Genomic DNA, 27,054 nt, shown 5'->3' with positions numbered 1-27,054 from the left:
CCAATTTGTTACCGTACATTTCACCGTAAACACGTTGCGAATGCAAAATTCATCATTTTGGATGAAGAATCGTACCTTACATGTTCGCACCGTAAATTAAAAGGAATAAGGTGAACGATTACGCTTCGTTGCACTTGATTGGTATACGGATGGTTTAGTGTCAGTGTGAAACAAATGAAAATCAAACTTGGAACAATATTTTGGAAACATGGGGAGCAAATGTGAGTCCAATTAAAACTAGGATTATGGAAAATGGAACCAATTTAGAATGTCTCTCAATTATATATAAAACATTCAATAAAACTAACTAATCTAAAAATTCTGCGAATGTTTTCCTTCTTTTCAACATGAGCTGTTCTTTCTAAGCCTTTCTGTAAGTGTACAATATTATTGTGCAATATTTTTCTTATCCTGCATAATAGAGCTGCAGATGGTGTGATTTATGTGTTCTGCACTTCAAAATCATCCTCGAGAACTACTGAATCGTTTTATTATTGAAAATATGGGCTTATTTAAGGTAACTTATTTACGTATCCTAAACAAGAATGGGGCAGCGATGTTGATTCCGAATTAATTCTTCTAAATTCTGGTTATACTGGTGCAACATTCGGCTGACCTGGCCGTTTTTAGAATAATTTGTTTTATAAAGTGAATTTGAAAATAATAAAAAAAATCTTGAATGACGGCTCGGAGCATGAAATATTATATTCGAAAGTAATGATGCAGATTGTAGACATGGGGAAATAATGCCATTGACAAGATAAATCATTTCAAATTCACTTGCGGCGTTCTTTAAGTGTTTGTATGTAAACGAGCATGCAGCGTGCCTCATATGATGGAAGAGGGAAGGCCTGTACAATTGAGTTTACGCAGAGCATCTGAAAGAAATTATGTTTGGACTGATTCAGTGCGTTCTTCATGCAGGATGGTGTGTGGACTCCATACTACGCTTCAACATTCCAGAATTGGGCTGACGAATGAATTTTATAGTGATTTAATTGTGTAAGAGTCTTCAAAATTATAGATGAAGCGGCGAATAAAGCCTAGCGTGCTATTAGATCTATTATTGTATTGTAATGTTCTACAAATGTGAGTTCGGAGTCTAAGATTACACCAAAACTTTGAATAATTTTAGATATTTCAATAAGTTGGTATTGATTGGGAATCAGATTTTCTGCTAAACGCTATTGAATTAAATTTTTTTAATGTTAAGTTGTAGTTACTTTTTAAGAGTGTCCGGTTATAAAACCAAATTTTCCCCTTTTTTGCTCCAGCTTATAGATTTTTACTTTCAGCGATCAGAAGGACGGATGCGACAATATTTGAAATCAACACCTACGGTGTTGAACTGAAGGTGTACGCTATTTTCGGCGTAGCTTCGTTCATCTTGTCCGCAAGCTGACCAATTATCGCTAGAATGAAAGGAACGATGTTTTTCCTCTTAGGCTAGATTGTGACGAATGATGTTTGTCGATTGTTTTACATGCTTAATGTATGCGTCAAAAAAGGGTTTTTTTTTTAAAAAAACGAGCTCAAAAGTGAAATGAAATTAATCGAATCCGCAAACTGAAGGAGGAATATTGGAAGCTTCTGGGAACTTGGATGTCACGAGTTCGAAAGACGCTCCATCAGGATTCCAATTTATTTAGATAATGAGAAAATCGGAATACGATTCCTCGATTTAGCACCAATGAATTTCAACATCATTGCCGGAACCAAAATCGCTATTGCTAAGGCAATAATGACAAGCTGCATCAAGTACCTCCAAACCAACAGTACCATGAGTAAGGAAGCTACAGCCACAAGGACGAATGGTATATACGAGTGACCTATGAGAGGGGGGTGAACATTTCATCGCGAACCACAAGGTGCTGGAACAAGGTTTGAGACTGCATTTAGGATTATTTTGGTCCTAAATTTACGACAAAATATAAGCTTAATCTGGGTTTCAAATTTGGAACTAAATTTGAGCCCAAATTTGGGCTAAATTCGGTCCTAAATTTGAGACTCAATTTTGGGCTTAATTTGGTCCTAAATTTGGGATGAAATTTGAACTCGCCTTTTGGCCTATTTTGGTACTAAATCTGAGATAAGAGGCCAAATTTTGGCTTAAATTGGTTCCAAATTTGGAACTCAATTTGGGACTAAATTTAGGCTGCATTTGATCCTAAATTTGACACTAAATTTTGGGCTTCATTTGGTCAAAAATCTGCGACGAAATTTAAGACTAAATTTGGTTTCATTTTTGTCTGGTATGCTAGACTAAATTAGAGACTAATTTTAGGGCTAATTTAGCCCTAAATTTGAGACTAAATTTCAGCTTGTTTCTGTCCTAAATTTGAGACATATTTTAAGCTTAATTTAGTTCAAAACTTGGAATAAAATTTGACACTAAATTTAGCTTCACAAAAGTCCTCAATTTGTGAATGAATTTTGGCTTTTTTGTACTAAATTTAAGAACTAAATTTAGGCTTTTTGGTTGTAAATTCGGGACTAAATTTGGGGTCCCAAATCAGGGACTAAATTTAAGCTCATTTTTGTTCTAAATTTGAGACTAAATTAGAGTTTATATTTAGGCTTAATTTGGCTCCAAATCCATGCAGTTTGAGTTATGAAGGATATGTCATTTACGCACAAAATGAAAAGAAGGTGACCCAAGTGGGAACCCTGAGGGACGTCAGAGGTGACTTGAATTGGTTCCGAAAGTACATCTTCGAGGCGAGCAATTTGCTCACGACTCGTTAAATATGATTTCAACCATTCCAGAAGCCTTGGTTTCCACGCCGATTTTCTGTAGTTTGAATAAAAGTAGTGGCATGTCAGTATGGTCAAATGCTTTACTGATGTCTGTTTTTTTTAAGTTTCCACGTGGTTGCCATTGTCCATTGCATTCAAAGTAAATGTTATAAATTCGAGTAAATTAGATGTAGTTGAGCGGTCGGCAAAAAAGCCATGCTGCTCATTAATTATTCGTTTTACTTATAGAAAAAAAAAATCATTCTCTACTTTTTTCGAATAGTTTGGGTATGGAAGAGATAATTCCACAGTAACATCGTATGTCCGATTTGAAGTCAGATCGTACTAAATAGGTTGCGAGTGTGAATCGGTCGTCGTTTTTTAATGGCTTCCCCGCTGATAGTTGGGTTTGGCTGTTGGGTTTGAGGTACTGGGCGCAGCACTTTTGGTCGGAGCAGCAGCCACAAATTGTACTATCGTTTGTTTCAGATAACGGTACAGTAAATTGCTGATTTGATTTGATTTGGTAGCACTATTTGAGCATGGTTCTCGGCAATGTGCTGACATGTATTAATGTGTCCTTCGTATGTACAAAGAGTAGTCTGTTTAATGATACCCTACCGTGTTTTGAACTCTAGGGTCAGGTAGGAAGAAATGAATCGGTCCAAGGACACCATTAGAAATACCGAGGAAGAAGAATATATCGAATCTAGCCGAGTAACAATTCAAGTTTTATAGCACACTAATAATTGATGCCAGATCATGTAATCGAACCTCGATTGTTCCATCGTCCACATACATGGTGTTTTGGGTCGAGCACTGTCACACACGGTTTTGGTACGTGTTCTAGATTGAGGGGCTTATTGTCGAGCATTATCAGTACTGTATTGTCGATATGATGAACTTGAATATAAGTGGTTTTCGTAAATCTATCTAGCCCGAGCTCCACATTTGGCTGCTGAAACTCACTCATCTGGATGGATTACTTTGTTCTTCGAAGTTTTAAAGATGCTGATGTTTTTAGAGTAAAGTTTTTGAAAAAAGACATGGCCGTTTGTTATAAATACATTCACCATGGAGTTGCAAGCTTTGTGTTTAAAGATTAGAAAATACGATGACTTTAGAAAAATATTGGGAGGAAGTATGAGAGTATGTATATGTCCAAACGGAACTTATTAGAATTTCTTCTCCTGGTTTAATCATTCTAGTTTCTTTTAATTCTGAGTAGTGGTTCAAATATTGTTCCCTGCTTGAATTTGAGACGCATCTAAGAGCTAAGATAATAGCGAATCTTATACCCTAGATTGGCAGTAAATTCGTTGTCACAAGTCCATCCAATTAAAAATGCTTAAATGGAAGGTTTATGGTTTTGAGAACTTGAACTCAAACGGCTGAGCTTTAAAAATATAATCGTAGCCATTCAACAAGCCTCAAATCTCACGAGAAAAAAAAAACATTCCCATCAAAAACGTATCTCATTACTGACTAAACACCGAATTAAATCGCGTGAAGACCGACAAAAAAACCGAACTCCCAAACTAATTCATGGTCAAGTGCGAAATAGTTTAAACCGAAGCACACCGCCCGGTCCGGTGTGCCCAGTTCGTTGAGCTCTCGCACACATTCCCCCTTTCCAACAATAGAAGATCAACCCCCCGGCCCTCCCTCCTCACGAGAGACGCGTGTGTATTTTCTCACGAAGTTTCGTTTGTTTTTGTTTATTTTTGAGATCGAGATCGCAATTCGCGGCTAGCGAAACTTCAAAACGGCGACGGAACTCGTGCTCTCAAGCGCGGGCAACAATCTAGTAGGCTGTTGCCGGTGTTGCTGCTGCTGCTGCTGGCTGATGCAGAATCACACGGGCTGTTTCGCAACGTTCGCTCTCCTCGTCATGCACGGGGGGGGGGGGATTAGGGGTCTCCTATAGTTACCGCGCGCACACGGTGCAATATAATAGTAGTTAGCCCGGGTCTGAGAGTGTTATTCAAATTGAAACAGCTGATGATGGGAAGATGACGACGGTGACGCCGACGACGGACGGTAATGTGCTGTTATAAACGAAACAATTCCAACAAATTGAGCAAGTTTCAAATTGAAACGGAATAAATTGGTTGGCTTGAAAAAAAAAAATGCGGGAGGTAAAGGTCGACCGTGTGAGAAATTATTCGTGTGTTCGGTACACCGCCACCGAACCGAGTCGAGTGTAGTCGAACTGCGTCTGAGGTGTCGTGGTTACGCCAATTGACACGACATACAAGCAGGGTAAGAACTCAGTAAGCTATGACTACGCTTCGCTAGTTGACAGCTCGGCTAATATGTGGAAGCTGAAGACGAATAATTATTAAAAATCGTTTGACCAGCTCCTTTGGGAATGTACCTGTACTACGCGCCGATCACTAATTGACCTTTCCATCTCCGGTTATCTCACCCCGAGACTGTCGAGCTGCTGACTGTCAGTTCTGTGACATGCAACAAAGCACGAACATGTTTCTCAAAAACCAATGCATGCATGCATCTCGCAGCGTACCGCACAGACGAAACTGGTTCAGCACCGTTTTCAGTGCTGGTCGTGGTTTCGATCAATTTTTCCCACATCCTCCTAGGTAGCAGGCAGGCAGGTACAAATCGATACGAAAATTGAATCTTCTTCGTGCCGTTCGATCGAACCATCAGAAACGGGTCGCATCTTATAAAGCAAACGCACGACACGAAGGTGAACTGACTGCAGTTGGGGAGTTTAGTTTCGAAGTATGTCAGGGATGCCAGATGTTTTTTTGTTTAGTTTGTTGTACATGCTTGATTTTAAATGGCTTAAAACTAGGCATTTGTACGTAAAGACACAACACATAACTTAGATAAACTAGATAAGATACCTAAACTCAATTTTTTGTGTTACGAATTCATCTCATCAGTAACTAGCACCAACTTGGGGCCAGTTCGACAATAAATGCACATTAGTGTGAAATTCTAAAGCAACTGTCTGGTCCGAGTTGTGCCAATTTGGCGCTAATAGGACTTTATCGTATAACTGGCCCCAAGTTGGTGGTAGTTACTGATGAGATGAATATCTTAATCTTTAACAATCCACAACCATAGAAATAAAAATCTAGCATCCATGCAACCAGCGCACACACACGTTCGGTTCTGACATTTTCGAACCGAAGTGTTATTAATTACCGAACCTTTTTTTCGCCAACCCCCCCGCAGCGTGGTTGAATAGTCTTTTGTCCGCTAGCGGCCAGGACGTGGGAGCGGGTGGAAATAGCTCACCCACCATTCCGTGCAGCGCGCGGATGATGATTGCCTTCGGTAATAAAACACACACGAAATGAAATTGGAAAATTAATAAACTTTGTTAGGTAGTAAAACAAACCCGGGGTTGGCGAAATCCTGTGTGTGTATGTGTGGGTCGGTCGTAAAAGCAATTTCCGACAGTCGTAAAACAGCACGATTGAAACAGTGGAAAACCTTCGACATCTGTGATCCAGCGTGGAGGGATTCTTTCAATGCAGGCGCAGAAGTTTAATGAGCCCTGTCCACTATGTTTGAATTTGCAGTAATTCTAATATCCAAAATTATTCACGCTAATGTGCCGATTTTCACTTAATTTTAGTATTTTTCGAAGCTAGTCCCAGAGATCAGGAATTAGATTATGATGACTTAAATAGCACACGCTCCACATTGTTCATAAATTTGTACCGTGTCGTACAATGTCTTCTCATCAATACCCTCGTGTGAAATCACTAGGTTAGGACGGAAGTTTAGGAATGAGAATAGGTATTCCATCAATTCAGAGACTATCAAGATCATCACTACTAAAATACTCAATTCTGCCACCTTGCGGTACAACCCTTTTGAAATTATCAGCAGGTGATGATTTAATATGCGTCAAATATGGCGGACAATAAACGTATTTTCTATTCTGTGCTGTAAAACAGTCAGATTGACTTTGACAGCACAAATATCGTGTGCTCTGAGCTCGGACGTAAGACATGCGTTACAAGTATGAATGCACGAGGCATTTCACGTAGAAGAAGCCGGCTTAGTAACTGTTCGGGAAATACAGTTCTTCAACGAAATCTATGGAAGACTTTTCTTCCTGCAGAATGTGGGATGTTGTACGATTATGCTCAAGATCGTCGATCAAAGCACTGTATAATTCATCTCAAGCACTCACTGTATAACAACTAGAAGATACGAAATACGATTTCCAAATATCATAAAAAAGTCTTATAACTTCAAACAAATTCTATGAATTCTGACAAATCTTTCAATATTTAGAAAAATCCAACCAAATTTCGAATATTTTTTGTCGAATCTCAAAGTGTTTCTATGAACTTTGGGGAAGGCTTTTGAGCTTCTCAGAAGTTCTTTACATTCCAGAAAAAGTAGACCAAAGAGCTTAAGAAGGCCCTACGGAGTTTCTTCACTCTTTAGAGAATTTATATGAACCAGCAGACCGTTCTCGAATTTTAGGCATATTCTCACAACCTCAAAGTGATTCAGCTAACTTGACAAATGTTTTGTGTACTTTAATAAAATACCACGAAATTAAGAAAAATCTGGAAGATTCAAAAATTAATATTCTCCCGCAAGGAAGCACATACGAGTTTAACGAAATTCCATCGGACTTCTATGAAGCTCAGAGTTGCTCTGCAAACTCTAGCGAAGTACTTCACGAAAGTCTTACAAACTTATGAACGACTAACGAAAGTCAGGAATGTTGTTCATTTTTCAAATATCAAGAAAGTCTTAGAACTTTAAGGAAGTTATCCAGTAGTAGTTCTACGTCAACAGTTGTGGTATTGTTTGTAGCTGAAGATTTGGTAAGTCTGTACAAAAAAAGCTACAAAAATACTACAACATCCCAGTGGGGTTGTACGAACTGTTGACGTAGAACTACATTGCTAAGTATAGAATATTTTGATTACAATATTATTTCATTTGACAGTAAACATTTTGTTTGAAGCGACTCCGGGGATTCACTCGACTCTCGCTCAATTTTCGGTAAATTCTAATGAAAATTTGAGAAAATATCGTTTCATTTTATTACGGTGTAAAAATTGAATAAATATTCTAACACTCTTTATATCGCAAAATGAACTTCGTTAAAAATGTATTTTTAACCGAATTAACCCTTGTTAAATTTCACGAAACTTTGCTGAAGACACCTACGCACGAATACGTCGCCGAAAGTCAGTAAATATTTCTGACCGTCTTTTTTGATTTGGGACCACTGTGCGTAGGATCTCATGCGTGCGACTGCCTCTTGGTGTGTGTCGTTCACTTCTCCTCTATTGTACACGTTCATGCCACCATCGTGGTTACTGCCTGAATGTTCGCGATCAGATGTCCTTTCTTGCTTTTCTTGCCCTTACACGGACAATACTGCGAACCGTTCGTTCTTCGTAGTAGCCTGCTTAGCTCAATAATGGTGCTGGCTGTTGATTTTGAGGTACTTGACGCAGTTGTGGTAGGTGTTATTTATTGCATGCAGCCACAAAGATGGCATCCTTCAGTGATTGAGATAGTGATATTGGAGATTGTGTCTAGGAATTCATTTCCGTAAATGAGTTTTCCTGTGCATGGTTGTTCGCAATACTGTTTTTACGCATGGTTATACTGAGCTGGGGTTAGGGTTTTGGAGGTCCCGCAATTAGTATGAATATATAAAATTAAGAGAATTACGAAAAAGTTGTTATTTTTTAACGCGAAAAAAAGACGGAGGCGTAATATCAGATAATCAGAGTAAATTAAAATACGCTTAAGGCTGTTAATTCGAATGCAGTATTTTTTACGTGTTAAGACACTTCAAATACCTTCTACTATCGGCACGGAACGGAGCAAATTAGTTGGATTATCTGAAAGTACCACTCCGTCGTGCTGTAAATGGTGTTATGATACAAATAAATAATATCATGATACAAAACTAGTCTGACGATTAAAATTTTGATAAAAAAATTATTGCCTCGTGAGTCATCCCTGCATATAATTTGTTTCTAATAAGACTTATATAATTTTTCTTGGCACCTTTGGTGGAACTAAAAAATGACCATTCCAAACGCGCCAAGAAAATTAAATGGCAGACGTCTTGTTAGCAACGAATAGAATATGGGTGTGGCTTACATCTATAGGATGCTACCGCAATAGAAGAAAATGTATTCTTCTAACACTACAAATAAGAGTCTGCTCTAGGCACGGAACGAAACACATTAATCGCCACAACAATATTTTCTTTTCAGTGGTCCGGTTTTGATTTACTGTCCTAAAAAAAATGCAGCTTGGTCACACTCGCACAGCTAGCTACGAAAAGTGGTTTGCGGCAAAGATTCAGCGGAGCTGTATTTAAAATTTACAAGCTTTAGATTTTTGATTCTAGTGCTTGTTGTTGACAGTTCTACCGTTTCAATATAGAGGCCCCGTTTCAAAATTTTCCGACGGATTTTTATCCAGTTTTTGTTTTTCCGTTGTACAGAATAAAAAAATGATTTTGGTGCTATCTGATAAAAAATGTGCACAATAATTTTGTAACTAATTCTGTAGAATATAAAATTACAAAAAATAACGATAGTAATGGATTTTGTAAAAGCGGTAATTATCTGCGCAATGATTGGTCCGTACAATTCGACCAAGCAGCGAGCGTTTGTCATTCAATGAACTCCACTGAACTGCGATGTTTTCGCAAAGGTACAACGGGTTATTCAAAAGCATTTGCACACCCAAAGTTACAAAACATATAACGTTCGCGCAATTAAAGGCGTACATTAGCATACAAACGCTCGAGCTTTTCACGATAATACAAACTCGGTCGCAAACCCAATCATTCGCGCATACCTGCGCGCGTGGCCGCAAGGCTTAGAGTACTCGGAAAAAAATGTGTTACAAAGTCGTGAATTACATCGGGCGAGCTCTGAAACAGCCACCTTATGAAAACAAGACCGTAAAGAGAAATCATGTATATCTCAACTATGTTTAGCTTTCTCTATTTTCTAAGGCACTCAACCTAAAATAACGATTACTGTTTCTGATTTTATTAAATTTTAAATGGGGAACTCGCTTGCAACATAGATCACGGTCCCATTTTTGTATCTTGAACGAGAACGAATATGTTTAAGCGAGTAAAGGCGCTATAACCTAGCCTCATTTCCCAGGGCAGTGCTAAATACCTCTGTCCCATTCCAGGAACCAAAGGAGTGACATTAACCCTCTTAGCCAAATCACTCCCAACGATTTATTAAATCCCCAGTAAATTGAAACGGTCGGTACGGTTGTCCACGATTCTTCCTTATTCAAGGTTCAAAATTATTCGTTGATTAAATTCTTCATCAAATGAATAATTTAATTGCCGTACAATTTTGAATCATCTTCATTTTGTACGCTGCACAGTTGGCCTGGCCGGTTTTAATGATTGTGTCACATACCACATGTACCACAAACATTAATATTGACCAGAAAAATTGTAGGCGAACGTCTGCAATGTTCCAGGATCCCTACATGTATTGGCTGTGTATGTGTACACTAGACTAGACTAGACTTGAACGAGAACGAATCAGGTTCATTGTTTTTCGATATAGATAGTTTGTATTGTGAACTGAACTCATGATTATCAACGAATGTTTCAAGCTCAATATTATGTTCACGGGAACCAATTCACGATTTTATATTTCTGTATTTCTGACCAGTCTACCTTCTCATCTCACTCAGACCAGAGGCTAGAAATTCGCTCCGCTGTACTACCGGTAAAGCGTGCGATAAATTCTACCTACTGCTTTGTTGCATATCCACCATACAAACACTATATTATCATCGCCCCCGCTGTGTAGTACTCATGAGTGAACGACAGAGGAAAAAAGAGGCCTTGCTACAGAGGACCACAATAATTGACTTTGGAAAAACTTGCATTATACCTACGAATTGCGACGTTCAGCATATATTAAAAGAAAACCCGGCATTTAATCTTCCGGAAGTTTACCACATTCAACTACATCACGTGCGCAAGGCAGTTCTGAAAACGCACAGTAAGTTAGCAACGTTAAAAAGTTTCATTAGACGACATGCAACATTTTATCGAATATGTCAACGTTAGAATCAAAATAGTCGTATGAAAGAACAATGATACAGCACTGAAGTACGACTGCACGACCTGGCACCGTGTGCTATCAAACTGTTAAGCTATCGGTCAGGATCATTGCAAAATTTAATGTCAACATATACAGAGAGACCTTTTTCCAAATATTTAATAGTTGATCGGAGGGAGATAACCGAAAAAGCAGAAAGAAAACAGAAAACAAAATGAAAATATGAACGAAAGAAGTGAAAATGATAGAAGCTATTGGAAAAGCAAATAAGGCGGAAAATGGAGATAAAAATGACCATGGAAACGAGAAAAACCAAAATGAAAAATGATACGGCATATGAAGAACGATATAGAGCAAACTAAACGAAACACAAAAATCGGAAAAAGAGGAAAAATGGGCATAAAAGAATGGAAAATGAGAGCGAGGAAGAAAGGAGAATGCGAAAGGAAAAAATGTAAGGGCAAATGAAAAAAGGGAAAGACAAAAATCGAAAGAGAATCAGGAAACGTTAAAAGGAAAAGTTAAAATATATCTAGATAAAAGATATCGAAAACAGAAATATAAAGAAGACACGAGAAAGGGAAACGGAGAAATGAAAAAAGACGTAAAAAAGTAGAAAACATGAGGAGTAAAGAATATGAGAAAATAGAAAATGTAGACATAAAATTGGTTGAAGGAATAAGAAAAAAGGCAGGAACAAGCCTGAAAAAAGAACCAAAAGGGAGGAGCTTTACAAAATACAAAAAATAATAACAGCTAAACAAACAAGGACAAAATACTGATAACAAAGGAGCGAAAGAAATGAAGAAAATAGAGGAAGAAAGACCAAAAAAAGATACAAGCGAAAGGAGAGAAGGACATAGGTTTAGGAAAAAATGGATAAGGGAAATAGAAAAGGAATAATGAGACAAGGAAAAAGTAAAAATAATTTAGAAGAATTGATAAGGGAAGAAAGTAAAGCAAAAAACAGAAGAGAACAAAAAGTAAGAAAAGGAAAATTGACAAAAGCCGCAAAAAGGAAAAAGAAGAAAAATACGAAAAAGAAAAAGAAGGCTAAAATGAAAAAGAAAAATAAAACAATCAAAAAGAAGAAAGAAAGAACGAAAAATTAATAAGGAAATAGGGAAGAAGAAAAACGCTTGTCTCGGCATTCCGCAGACACCGCAGCTGATTCGCATTCGATAAAAATGCCAAAACATCCTGACTCCTGCGATAGAAGGCAAAGGATTAAGCCGTCGGGAAACTCTAGGCTTGCTCATAAGACCCTATTTCACGCTTTTCTAAACTTTCTTCCATCACAACCTTGCTCTTCATTGAGTACTTTAACTCTTAATATTGAAAATACCTTCCAGTTCTAATTGAATGTCGTTACAACATAAAAAAACAAAGTTGAAAAGAAATGGCAAAATTGGGAAAATAATAAAAAAATTAAGGACAAATGGCGATATAAAAAAGGAATGAAAAAAGGGAAACAAATAATAAGAGACAATCAGAAGAAAGGTAAACATCAAAAATAAAATAAAATTTAAATAAAAAAAACAAAGAGTAAAAGAGAATGGACAGAACCGAAGAGAGAAGGTACGAAGAAATATTAAGTAACGAAAAGAAGAGTAGAAAGACGAAGTAAGACATAATCCCAATTAAAGTTGAAGAAAAAAATGAAAAACGGACAGGATGTAGCAAAATTGATCTAAAATTTTAATTTAAGCCTATTTCGTTTCATTTTCTTCTTTCTTGAATTCATTTTAAAGAAAATTAATGAAAAGTAAAACGGGAGACAAATACAAGAGATGAAGCACGGAAAAGTGTTAATGAAAGAATATTAGAAAGAAGAGGAAAAAGTCAAAAGAGCAAGAGAGAAAAAATTGTAAACAATAAGGAGAAGAAAAATACAGAAAAAGGAAAACAAAATAGTGAAAGGAAACTAGAAGAGAGAAAGAGGGAAAAGCATAAAAAATAACAAAAATGGAAATGGACAGAAGAAAAGATTGAAAATAAAAAGTGATATAAAGTGAAAGAACGTTGTAAACAGAGACAAGGTGGAAGGAAGGAAGAAAAACCATTTATGAGAATAAAACAAGAAATAAGGGTCGTGAAAAAAGGAAGGAGTAATAATTAAGAGAAAAGGAAGAAGAAAGAAGAAGAATGAGCAAAGTAGAGAAAGCAAAAACTGAAAAAAGTAAATGAGCAAGAAGAAAAGAAATGAAACAAAATCCATCCAAAAAATTCCATTGAAATTTTGACAATATTTCATCGACGGAATCGAAGATAAGGGTAACTTGATATTTTGACATGAAACAATAACTTCTATTGCTCTCAAGTCATTTCTTAACAATCTAGTTCGTTGTTACTGCAGAAACAAAAAACTTTGATTTGTAGCCATTGGCTTCAAATTGCTTGCCAGGCAAGAGATTTTCGGGAGCCTTAACATTTTTTTATTATGATGACAAAATTTATAAATCATAAAATAAATAAATTAAAGAGTACAACCGGAAACTTGAGCCACGTAAAATCTGATTTGGAAATCTGCGTTATTAGGTAGTTTTTTTTTAAAAATTGCATTCCCCGATGGTAAACATTGCAACGCGACAAGATACCTTGTACAGTAAGATACATCTGGTGTATCTATCGAAAGGTCAAAGTTTAGCAATTCTGCATTATACTGCCAAATGCAAAAAAAAAACTCTGTCATAGTGTCGTTAGTAAAGCTCAATCCCCATCTACGACCTTCAATCTGCATTAAATAGCTCTACAAAACAGCTCATCATCGTCAACCGTCACCGAACGGAGTGTCCCATCCAAGTTGCCTAGACTCATTTCGAGGATAATAAGAAAAAAAAAAGTAAACCGCTCTCATTTCATAGCCTACTGCACCCCGAAACCAGGTGGATCATCTCCGCTGGTGGCAAAATTTTGTCGTCGATTCCTTTTATGGCCCGACGACTGGCGCTCTGCCAGTCTGCGATCGATCCGCGTCTATAATTGAAACCTTCAAACCATACAACTTGGGTCTCTTAGGTGAGTGATTCGACCCGAACCCGGACCGATCGAATGGCAGCAGCAAGTTGCTAATGGATTGACCCGTCCCCATTTTTCTCATCCCATCGTCCCATCTCGGACGATCTGTCGGGGTAAATTTTTGCCGGGGTCGATGCTATTGATGATGATGGTGGTGGTTGTTTATAGGCGTTCCGAATTAACCTAGTTTTCAGATCCTACTAAATGTGAAACTAAGGTTGATTAGTAGTTGCGAGGAATTTGAAGGACCACTAAATGTGCCATTGCTTTTAGTTTTCTAGTATTCTCGCACATGGTCACAGTAAAGGCAACGATTTCTTTTTCCAACGAGACATCAAATCGCTCTAGCGAACAACATCAATCAATTCAATTTATAGTTGCGAAAAGTGAGAAATCGAACATAGGATTTAGTAATTATTGAGAAACTTAAAAAGTCAATCTGTGTAATGCAATCAATTAACTCGAATGACTCGTTCCAGGCGCAATCTTCCGTCGTAGGCTGAACCAGTTTCAGTACATCAAAGGCTTTTCGTTTCCACGTTCCGATTGGGATGTAAATCAAATTACGTTCTTGCTTCGAAAGGGAAGTGATAATTGTTGTCATCACATCTTAATGTATTCCTCCGGCATAAACTTATCCTCCTTTCCGATGGCAGTAGCAGTAGCAGCATCCAATTTTAGTGCAAATAAAGTGGAAGCGGAAGATTCAAACAGACGGGCAGGCAGGTAAGCGTACTTCAGTTCAGTCAGTGAGTGAGTGAGTAGCTGCATAATTTGACCGTGTAGAAAGAGGGCCATTGACAGACGGGATTGCGGGGAGAAGTAATTAATAACAGTCACTGCGCTTTGGAGTGAGTGAGTGAGTAAGTGAGTGCATCGGGATTAGGTGGAACAGGTAAACTGCGATAAGCGAGGACTGCAGCAAGACGTCAAGTTATCGGAGGAAATTGCTGGCGCTGAAACTATTCCAGCAATTGGAGAAGGATTGCGAATTTGACTAATGAGTCGACGAGGTAGATTTTCTCTAGAATACGGAATCGGTTGTAATTGCATGGCAGCAATTTGCTTTGATTGCTGTTTCTGAAGAGTGTGTTCTGAAGTACATGTGGATATACCGAGATAATCGAGTCATTCGTTCAATCAGCCCACGATAATTACGGGATGTGAAAGTGAGAATGACGTTTATTGATAATTGAGACACGTTCACAATTGAATACTAATTCTGTAGAAGCTTCTTGTTGATGAGTGGCCATTCGAGCACCTATAGTAAGCCATGCCATTATCCGAACATAGCAGGCTTGTGGTGAAGTAAACATGAAATGAATGAACAAAAAAACGGAGCTTCCTTTCTATTATCCATATTATCGGGGTGGAGCGATCTTAGCTTACCTACCATTGAATAGTGTAGTCATACTGCGGTGCGCACCTTTTAATGCTTTCAACGCTGCGGCCGCCGGCATTTGCACTGAAAACGGCTGAAAGGTTGATTGAATAGCTGAGATAGCTTACCACTGCCGTATTGTTTATGGCATCCGTACCCCATGCGTAAGGTTGTGCAGGTTGTTTCGTGTGAGCTAAGCAGGCGGTGGAAAATTTAGAGGACTGTTCCTTTGAAAGAACATTCTCCTAGTTGTAGTTCGTTTTCAAATATGGTGGCGTAATGAAAAAAAGGGGCGGGAACGATATTTTTTTAGCAACTTTTTAAAATACCAGTTAAAAGATTATTGTGTAAACATTCTTGTAAAATTATGAATCGTAAATTTAAAAATGTTATTTTTAAAAATTGCAACATTCATTTAAGTTTTCCAAATCTTGAAAGTTCAAAAAATAAATCCATGGTATACAAAAGTTATCAAAAGCTTGAATCATATAAAAAGAACACTTTTTTGGAAGGTCCTGAAAATGTTAAAATTAGCTGAACCATCACTTTGACTGTAAAAGTTGAGGGCTATTTTGCAACTTGTAAGTTTCGAAAAATGTTAAAATATTTAAAAATTACCGTATATTTAAAATCGCTTTAGATCTTTTTAACAAATTCGTATCCATTAAAAATGCAAAAGTTCATAAATTTTAATAGATGGAACAATGGCATTCAAAATGTTGCATTATGACCATGCACATCCCAAGCCCGGGACAACAGATTTAGGCATCCAGCACAATGAGCTTCTATAAATGAATGACGCTATCCTCGACTATTTCATGATTCCGATGGAGCAGTGCTGCCAGGGACAGTTTACGTTGACAACAGAAAATAAATTTTTCATATATCTTCGTTATGTTGCAATATTTTTCTAAACCTGATAAAATTTATCAATTTAGACTTTAATTGGGACATCTAAATGGACTATTGTAAATATTCTAGCAGAATTGTATTGAGCATTGGAAGGGTAAAATTGAGCAGCTTCTAGCACTACTAGGGAAGCACCTATCTTTATGAAAAAAGCTTGCTGTTTCTTGACCCCACCGTTTTCAAGGAAAATAGTTTTGAAACCCTATATGCACTAGAAAAAAAAAACTTGGCCATGAATGGGTTAATAAGCGACTTTAAGGACCTGCTGGTATCACTCGAACGAAGACGAAGACAACTTTTCTCTACCCGATTACACCATCATCAGGTTAGATAGGACAAACTTCAGCTAGGGGAGAAGATGCCATTGTCAACAGAAGAGGAATGCAATTTACAGTGCTGCTAGATTTTCGAATTTTTTTTATCGAATTAGTTTGAGTCCTCCCCAGTGTGTACTAACCAAGGATCAAGACAAGTCATTGCAGCATATTGTCCCAAACAATCGAGGGCATCGCATGAATTTGTCGTCCGGTTCAGAAATGATATCCAGGCTCGGCAGGAAGGTTATCATAGCTGGCTGACGGTCGAAATGTGCGTCATCCTGCCTGGGAAGATGGAAGACGGATGCTTCCCCGAGCTGGACGTGCTGGGTCGTCACTTCAATGTACCTGTGAAGACAGGAGGGATTTGATTCTGTAAAAGGAGGAATCCCAAAATGGTCGTCCCTATCTAGTCGAATAATACTAAAGTCACGATGACTCAAAATACAACCGGGCCGAAGCCATATTTCCGAAATTACTAAAATTTTTCAATTTGGGTAGTGTAGAATTTTTTTTTTGACGCGGCTCAGTGCGTTTGCTTTAAGGAGCCGAAGATCTTTTACATTTATATTTTATATTTAATATTTAATATTTAATATTTAATATTTAATATTTAATATTTAATATTTAATATTTAATATTTAATATTTAATATTTAATATTTAATATTTAATATTTAATATTTAATATTTAATATTTAATATTTAATATTTAATATTTAATATTTAATATTTAATATTTAATATTTAATATTTAATATTTAATATTTAATATTTAATATTTAATATTTAATATTTAATATTTAATATTTAATATTTAATATTTAATATTTAATATTTAATATTTAATATTTAATATTTAATATTTAATATTTAATATTTAATATTTAATATTTAATATTTAATATTTAATATTTAATATTTAATATTTAATATTTAATATTTTATATTTTATATTTTATATTTTATATTTTATATTTTATATTTTATATTTTATATTTTATATTTTATATTTTATATTTTATATTTTATATTTTATATTTTATATTTTATATTTTATATTTTATATTTTATATTTTATATTTTATATTTTATATTTTATATTTTATATTTTATATTTTATATTTTATATTGTATGCAATACGAGATCTTTTTAAACGGCGGGGATATATTCGTTCCCTCGCCAATTACTTCTTGGGGTGGTCCTTTCTGTCTCTCTGGTCGTTGTTCACGGCCATATCACAGTTACTGGCTTGATATTCGAGATCAGGATGCAATGAATGTGAGATTTTGCTGATAAAATCACAGTCCAATGGAAAAATAGTTTTTACTCCATTTTCTTCTTAGGGAGATACACTTCGCCTTGTTTCGATTTCACTGGTCTCAGCAGTAAATCAGAACTTTTTTTTTCTTGCGGCAGCTCGTCAGTTATTTAGTTTGGAATTGCCATTCCAAAAATGGCGTTTCCAGTGAGCAGTGACGACAAAAAGAGTGACCAGCGGTTTCAAGTGGAATCCCAATCCTCACCATCCAGAATGTCACAAACAAGCTGGGAGTGCCGTGTACAACTGTGCTTTGTGCTCAAAATCTAGCCGGCCTGTTGACTTATAACCGGAAAAGAGAAAGTTAGCAGATATTTTAAAGCATATGAAACTATGCAAATTTGTTTAGAAATATCTGGTTCGGCAAGCAATCTGTATCTGCGACTTGAACAGCGACATTTTTACTGTAACCAATAACGCCAATCAGGAAAATTCCCGACATAACGGAAAAATTCCATCTGAAGAAGACCCAAAAATTATTGGAAGCGAGAAACAGTTTAAGGCAAACTGGTGTTCTACGGCGTACAAAATGGACGAGTAGGCTGTACAGAAGCTGACGGCAGGAATTAGACGAAAGGCCCAGTAATTAGAATTCGATCAACCGTTAGCTTAGCTGTGTAGCCGCGGCCGTTGACTTTAAATTTTGTTCAACAAGACCGAGTTTTCCTGAAGTGGATTGCCTTCTGAAGGTGAAAATGCAGCTTAGGCTTGAGGAAGTCGCCTATATTCAGTATCATCATCTCCGCCATGCAGTATTGATATCGTTCCGCATGTTAGCCCAAGCAGAATGATTTGTTTTGCAGTACAATGTAAAATACGTGGTTGAGTACTTCAAACGGTGCTCCTGTGGTGAGGATGCGGGTCGAAAGACCTATTCCCTTCTACTTGACTATAAAACACAAAATTAACGAAACTACTGTTAAACAAATTACGTTATATTATACTAGCATTATATTGGGTTTGGATTAGCTCTCTAATAGCACTGAATGCACATATAAAGCATACCTACTTTAAAGAGCCTTTAAGTATATAGGTGCTACAATTTGGCTGTGCCTGTATGCATTTCTGAGGCTAATATAGATTTTAATTGCATTGTTTATACCAAAATAGGATTTTTATGCAATATTAGTGCAAATTTATAGCCAATATTGTGCAGTCGCCTAATTGAGAAGTTCGCCTGTGGCGAATATTAAGCAGCAATATCCAACCATGAACATTAAAAACTATTTAACGGTTGGATGGATTGCGTTGCAGTCTTCAACAAAGTTGTTTGTCATATTTTGACTCCTGCCCTCCTTCCTAGGGCCATGTTCGTAAGTTTACAGTGACTCCGAGCGGAGATTTCGTTATTTGCATGTGTTTCCGTATACATTTTAGCCGAACTCCCGTACAAACTTTAAGCTCTTTGGGGGATGGATTAGGGTTAACCGATTTCGCCCAAATTTGGGTAGTTTTCTTGATTGAGAACGATGCTGGGGGGTGTTGCTTTTTTCATGTGCATGATTGTCACCCTACTATATAGACTATGACTAAATCTGAATGTCTTCTTTTATTTTATTTTTTCGTATTTTTATTGGTAATTACCGGACTTCCCATGAACATCGACAAGTTTGTATCTGTGTACAAAATTTCGTGCACGCGTTAAACCTTGAACATGCTTCTTCTTGATGTACAGGTTCACCTCGAATATCGAACCCTAGCGAAAGATGTACAAACTCGAGTTCGAACATCCATGTACGTACACCGGGTACGTACACGAGAACGATTCGCACAAGGCAAAACGGGTCAACGCTGGTGATGATGAGAGTGAGAAAGAAACTGGTGCCACGAACCTATGTGTACGCACACCGTGTACGTACATGGGGTTCGGTTGTGCAGGCGAACATGTGCACGTGTTTTGGTACGGAATAGCGTGTTCGAACATTATGTACCATGTTCAGTTGAGAATACTGGTAATAAGCGACCCCGAAACCCCTCAGATCTACACTAACTTATTGCAGGAATAATTTAGCTCCGGCGTGTCGCTAAATCGCTAAAACAGAAACACAATTTGTGTTTCGAGTCAAAGGACTAGTTAAACGTGAGCAGAAATTCTATTATGTCCATGAGACATAGCGAGGTCAAGATTTGTTTTGGCTTAGCAGGCTAAATTATCCCGGTAATAGGTTGGTGTTGGTTTCTGAAGAGACGAAGTCGAAACACACCCATGACCTTATTAAGTTAGGATTGGTGCCCTCTATGTACAAAGAGTGATTTCACCAACAATTTTGGCTCTAGGGAGAAATTTTGGTGATTATCCATTTTTTTTTCTCCTTAGGGAGAAATATAGCATAGTAAAGTACATGTACAGCTTAAAAGTAAATGAAAGTACTCAATACAATGATGAAAATTTATGTAATGAAAGCGCTTTAACCTTCCCGCAAATTGGTAACCGGATTTTGATCCTTCTCGCGAATTTTAAATTACATGATGCAGCAATCATCATTTCACTCAGACATAACCATGCGTATTCCCTAGGCACATTAAATACCCTGTGGATTAGCTCTCTACTTTGTAAAATAAATACTAAACAAACAAAGGAATTAGTTTGTTCAGTCCAAAGAAATGTCAGCTCCAGTCGCTTCACTCGGCGGATACGTGCCCCCTTACAAAATGTGAAATCGTCAGATAATCTGATGATCCTTTACATATTCTTGTTTGTTACAGCTTGCGTGAGACGCTCTGTGCACTCGTTCAATGCGGTTAGCTTAGAATTTTGTATAAATCAGATTTTCACCAATCGTAAGAAAAAATGAATTCAATTCCTATGGGCTATAATTTGCCTTCGACTTTGTCGGTTTAGCTGAATATTTGCTGATTCAGCTGCGCATCAAAATCAGTATACTGAAAAGAGATTGTTTTCCTGACATCAAGCTAGCTTACGAATATTTTTGCTCACAATAGCAAGAAAAATATTTATTTTAGATGTTTGGGAAACTGATCCAGGGGTCTATTACGGTACGTACACACCTGTTAAAGGTGTTTTTTTTGTTGGACACATAACTGTTAATAATTACTTGTTTTAAATCCAACTTTTAAACAGTGCTGTACAGTTCATGTGAACATTTGAACCGTAGCTAGCGCTACTGGCATTTGGTGACAGCTTCAGGCAACAAACAGTTTTCACGGGGATAATTTCACCACAAGCTACTGTTAGCAATGGGATAAGCGCTTTCGGAATGAACAGTGTTGCCAGATAAATTGAACCGGAACTGGATCACTGAAAGTATTTTATATTTATATTTCTACCATCACTGATTTATTTAATTATTTAATTTTGACCAGCTTCGTAGTCTCTGCAATAATAGCTATTTTGGGGATTGACTATTTTAACATTCAAGATGGCGGCTTCCAGATGAACAAAATGTTCTATAACTGACTCTTTAGGACGGATTAATGCGCAAAATTGCGGATATCGGTATCTGACGCCATTTTAAATTTCACGGTAGTGACTTCCGATTGAGTGCATTGCTCAATAATGCCAACAATATGACTAAGGCTTGACGAGTAAATGCAAGAAATTGATGTTTGACGCCATTTTAGAAACTAAAATGACGATTTTCGGTAAAAAAAATTTCTATTAACTACACTAGATACCGTCGGCTGAAGTGGACAGGAGAGCCCCACAATTTTATATTAAAATTATAGCTTGACACTTTAAGAGATGCGCCGTCCGTTGGCGATGCACTTTTGCCTCACGCCGACGTCCTTGCTCCTGGTATTCCGGCTTGCTCGCGACGGTACCTACCCAATATAGAGCTCAACGAAAGCCAAGATTGCCACCCCTTCGTCGGTTCCAGGGCAGCGGACGGCAAAGGCCGTAAACGCGTAAAGTTTGTGAAAGTGAGAAGAATAAATTAGATTTTGCGTCGGCTAATCAGGCATTTCCTTGCTACCCGCGAATATCCAGCATAAGTGTGCCGACCCTTAACTCTTTGTTTCAGGGAGTCACAGCAGTGCTCACGGCTTGATCTGATCAACACTTACACCACATATCACTAGTGTTCCCGGTCATATCGAGTTGTATTGTTTATACCAGCGTCATCTTTTTTTTTGTTAAATCAGCCAACTGAAGGCCTGTAGCTAGACTGCTACAACCAAGGTTGGAAACTTCCGGGCGTGGCCAATTCATGATCGTGCGAACACGTGCGCTTGTAGCTTCGCGTTTGAGAACACGTTTCTAATGTTTGAGGTACTAAAACGCTCACATGATCACCGGGGCGTTCTCATGTTAGCGAAATCATGAGCTTAGGTGTGCGAGGATGATCGCAAAGGATTCGAGCGATTATATGTTAACATGTTTGATCGCGTTGGCGTTTGACGTGTGGTAGTGTGTATACATTCGATCACCGTGTTGTCATTTAAATATTCGCGTGGGTTTAATGTTTAAATTTAAATGAACAGTTAAACGAGTAAATTCATTTTAAATGCGAACTTAGATCGTTAAGCTATGGTAACGTTCCAGTTTGAACAATTTTTACTCGAAAAAATCTGCTTATTTTCACGCTATTACTACTATCACCACAAGCTGACTAACTCTGACGTAAAAAATCCGTACACTTTGCGTATTGGGTACTGGAGCGTTGCGAACCCTTGCAGTTCCTTACTGGATGATGAACAATTTTTTTTTTATAATGGTACCACACTCTCTCTAGTAGATCCAAGTTCATTACCATATAAAAACAAGCTTCAGAGCTTTTGATATTTTTTTCTACTTCCAATATAAAACTTATAAAAGAATATACCATACGTTGAAAATAGTTGTCTAAAACAGATTAGTAGGACAAATGAAGGCAACTTTTCTGAGATACTCTTAGCTCTAAAATAACAACGCCTGCAAAAGATTCTTACATGATCATAATTTTAAATGAACGTATACTACATATCAATTTCAGGAACAGTTCGCGGTTCATTCTATATGCGTTCAACCTATCCTACTCCATCATTCCTCCTACTTGGCCTCAATATTCTCCACCTTTAAACAACGTCATGCAACTATGAACTTCAGATTACCACGTGTTAATTCTGTCAGCATACTGCTAGCCACGAATTGCCTGAAGCAAATGCAGCTAGAAGCAAGGAAATGTCATTTTTATAGTCATTTTAAAAGTTTTAGATGCGCTGAAAATAATCATTTTTATCATCATTTTCATTGGACATGTAACAATAGTACCCAGAGACGCCGGATGGTGGTCAGGCGGTCTTGATGTATGCTACAGTATTTTCCATTAATATGACGACATTCTCAAAGCACACTACGACGTTTCGGTTAAAGTGGTTATATTGAATGCCAAAAATAACCTATTTTTTGAATACAAAAAGCAATAATGAGCTGACGTCTCTCTCAGTTTAAATTGTGATGCAAATTACAAAAAAAAATGCTAGATTTAAATCAACGCAGCAAGTGAAATGTTCAATGTTTCTTCTGTTTTATAGGATTGTTGATTATTTAATTTGATGGCTCGATGTACAGTTTTAGATATAAGCTGTTCATTATGATGTTTCCATTTTTACGCTGCCATTCACCGCAGACAATTAACTTAATCACTACAAGCTTACACAGCAAATGTATAGATAGCATCATGGTATCACTTTCATGCCATCTTTAATGGGTTTGAATAATTCATAAGTCGGATATTCGATCGGCCGGCGGCGTCCTACGCCAAACGCCTTGACAGTTCCAAACACACGGGATAGTGAAGTTTAGACTTCCTCATTGTTTACCTTCTCCACATAACCGAAACCGTTCGCCATATATTATCGGATCAATCTCACTCGCCTACTACTGTTTGACTTAATTCAAATAGAAGTCGCCACGCTCTGCCTCCTATGTTCCATTCATTGCGGCACCATCCAAACCAGCTTGCTGCGATGCGGTACGCCCCGGCTTGATAAAACAAAAACAAAAGTGTGTGAATCGCGATGGAAGAAGTAAACATGCAAACAGCTTCCTCTTCGAGCATTGTTATATGTTTACTGGCGCTTTGATGAGTGGTTTTGAGCATTCAGCGGTTTCACTTTCGTTCAAAACCAACGGCGGACATTTAATGTCGGTCAGAGAATTTTGCTTGTTGTCACTTATCCTATAATTATGATTTTTTTAACAAAGAAAGTTTGAACCATCATCCGTTGCACGAGGAATCTCCCCATCCCCTCGCTCATAAATATTCATTACGTCAACTCGTATCTCCTGCCGTGACATCTCGAGCAAAGCCACGCTAAACATAATTTATCTCTCATTTAGCCAAGACAATGGGTTTAATTTATAACCTCACAACCGTCACCGTCATCATCAGCATTTAAACTAATTAGGTACCTTTTCTTTCTCTCTCTTCCCCTCCGCTTTCAGTGGTTGCTGGTGGCCGGCCTAGCCGTCCTACTGGCATGTTCAGCCGAGGCCCAACAGCAGCAGCGCCGACTGCGGGTACGCCCACGAGTGCTACAACCCCAGCAGAGCAGTGCCGAGTATGACAGTGCGGAAGAGGAGCAGGATAACCGGGCCCAGCAAGCTATCCAGTACTACCGAGCGCAGGCCCGCGAGGATGACGAAGATCCGCGCCAGTTGGTTCTGGTGGCCAGCGAAGACGAGTACAACGGTCAGTACGGTACACCGACCCCGAGGGCACGTGCCGACACGTACCGGCCGGCAGTGAAAGTGACCACGGCTGCTCCTCTGTCACCGCGCAGTAAGGTTCAGGAAGCACGGCCACCACCGGTGCAGACGATCCGGAATTATAATAAGGTTAATGATGATGGTTCGTTCACTTTTGGGTATGAAGCCGCTGATGGTTCGTTTAAGGAGGAAACTCGCGGTACCGATTGTGTGGTGCGTGGAAAGTACGGTTATATTGACCCGGACGGTAACAAACGGGAGTTCACGTACGTATCTGGAAACCCGTGCGATCCGAACAACCCTGAAGGTAGTGAAGAAGAGGAGAAATCCGAGGAAGAGTCCAATGAAAATGTTCCACAGAACTATCCACGGAGACCGGCAGTTCCTCGACCGATTCCAACGCGTCCTGCGCAAACCACTCCTCGTCCAACGACGACTGTTTTCCAGAACAACTACAACTCGGGTTACAATGAGGAAGAGTCGGAGGAAGAGGTCCAAATCGGACAGCGAGTTCGTCCAGCTGCTCGTCCATTCGCCAACCAGCAGCCCCAAACAGTAACACAGCGACCTCGTGTCCAAGTTATCAGCACGACCCCCAACAATGCCTACCACACACCAACACAAACCGTCCCGGTGAACATCACCCCCAAACCGGTCTACCGGCTAGCTCCCCAGAACACGCTACAAACTCAGCTACCACCAACAACTTACCGTCCGGACACGACCACCCCAGTCAGTGGCTTCTTCTCAACCACCAAGAGCAGCGGAAACCTGGGCGGAACCCGACAACCGCTAGACTTTGACGCCGAGTTCAAACGATTCCAGCAAGACACCAAAATCCCCTCCACAACTCCAGCCAGACCGGTACAATCATCCACCCCGAAACAGGTCACCAACAACCCCATCTACCAGACCCAGTTGGTGTACGATCCGCAGACGGGTCAGTACGACACTGCCCTCTACCAGCAGCTCCCGCAAGGCGACGGTGAGTTCCAGCTGAACCATCGCATCCAACCGTACGTCCAGCATCAGGTTCAACACCACCAGCAGCAACCCCAGCTAGTCAGCCTACAGCAGCTGCAGCAGCAGAGTCCTCTGTATCGCAGCCAACCACCTCAACCCGCTCCGGCTCAGGTTCAGATCCCTCAGCAGATCTATCAGAAACAGCAGAACGAGCTGCAGTTCCTGAACAGCCAGCAACTGTTCGCCCAACAGTTGGAACTCCAGCAGAACCAACTCCGTGCCGATCGGTTGGAAGCTGCCAAGAAAGCTCAAGGTCCACCCCAGCATCGCTTCCAGGCGTCCAGCCCCCAGGTTCATCGCGTTCCGCAACCTCAGCAGCAGTACTACTTCGTCCAACCGCAGGGTCATTCCGGTGGACAGATTGAGGCGTTCCTGCGGGGTCACAACATTGAGTACTAAGTCCCTTTCCTATACCTAACCGTCCCCCTCTTGTCCCCCCAAAAAAGAAAAACTCTCAGCACTCTGACCCGTCCCGGGGGCCTAGAGAGTGTTTTGTCTAGTTTTGTAGTCTGCGAAGCGAAGCCATCTACTTTTTTTTATTTGTTTATCTCGAGTTAAGGATTAATTTAAAGCTGAGTTTCTGATCCCGGTCCCAATCCTAATTTAAGTTCTAACCCCCTCATCAATCTGCTCAGCTGGTCAGCTCTGTTCGCGCTCGTTCGAATCGTTACGTAAGACTTTGGAATAGTTGAACGAATGTCAGTCGTTTGTCGCCGCAACAAAAAAAAAAAGAACGAACGAAAGCGAAATGTTTTAGTTTTCTACTAGGTAAGTTTGTAAGAAAAAAAAAATAATTACTTTGTAAATAAGAGTTGGATTTTGGGCCCGTCGCCGTTCGAAGCAAAATCAGGAGGAAAGGTCTAAATATATCAGGTCCCAGTGGTGTGACAGTTTAGCCACGCTGTCAGTTGCTTAGCTTGGGAGTGAACCGACAAAAAAAGAGGAAAACTTTGGCGGCGGGTTTTCTTTTGTTGTTTTTTTTTTCGCGCAAAAAAATGTAATAATATTTAATGACAATAAAATATACACGAAGAAAGAAAAAATGGTACGGGCGTGGTACCGTTCGCGCTTGGGTGTCCATCAGTTACGCACCATTCCTCTGCCCCGTTTACTCTTGTTTATAGGTTAAAACCATTATGGAGGAACAAATGCCAATATGAAATTGAGTAAATAAATGAAAAAGATGTTGAAAATTAAGTGTCGCGAGTCTGTTTGTAAATGAGGTATCACAGAACCTAATCTAAAAAAAAAATTCGAAAATTGTGGTAATATTTTTGTCAACATATTCTCCACCTATGAAATGGCAACACGGTCTCAACGTTCAGGGCATATTCCCCTGCGCATTTCCCTCAAACAACAGCTAGGAAGTCCCACGGCTCTCGTAACCCATGAAACCCACGGTCAACAAGTGTAGTGCGCGATGGGTCAGCAAACCGGACTACAATATATGTTACGGGACTGACTTGTTGGGGTCTCACCGGATCATCAACCGGGACGCAGGAGGCGACGCTTTTACACGCACTTATGCAAGCAAGTTAGTTTCGCACAACAATTCGGTCAGAGCAAGCACCGACCGACCGATTACCGCACTGCATGGCCAACTGTGACTTTTCCGGACT

General features: G+C 38.9%; 1 protein-coding gene across 6 annotated transcripts in view; it reads left to right on the top strand.

Annotated features, from left to right (window-relative positions):
* LOC131689040 (uncharacterized) overlaps positions 1-26,632 on the top strand; it is a 47,697-nt gene extending 21,065 nt beyond the window's left edge. For all 6 annotated transcript variants that reach the window (XM_058973838.1, XM_058973810.1, XM_058973800.1 and 3 more), the window contains exon 3: positions 24,149-26,632. In XM_058973838.1, coding sequence (XP_058829821.1) covers positions 24,149-25,834 — 1,686 coding nt within the window. In that variant the 3' untranslated portion in view covers positions 25,835-26,632. The remainder of the gene's footprint in view (positions 1-24,148) is intronic.
* The last annotated feature ends 422 nt before the right edge of the window (positions 26,633-27,054 follow it).

The sequence above is a fragment of the Topomyia yanbarensis genome, chromosome 1, assembly GCF_030247195.1.
Source record: "Topomyia yanbarensis strain Yona2022 chromosome 1, ASM3024719v1, whole genome shotgun sequence".
In the NCBI taxonomy this organism is placed as follows: domain Eukaryota; kingdom Metazoa; phylum Arthropoda; class Insecta; order Diptera; family Culicidae; genus Topomyia; species Topomyia yanbarensis.
Note: the sequence above shows the minus strand (reverse complement) of the source record. Positions and strands in the feature narration are given on the sequence as shown.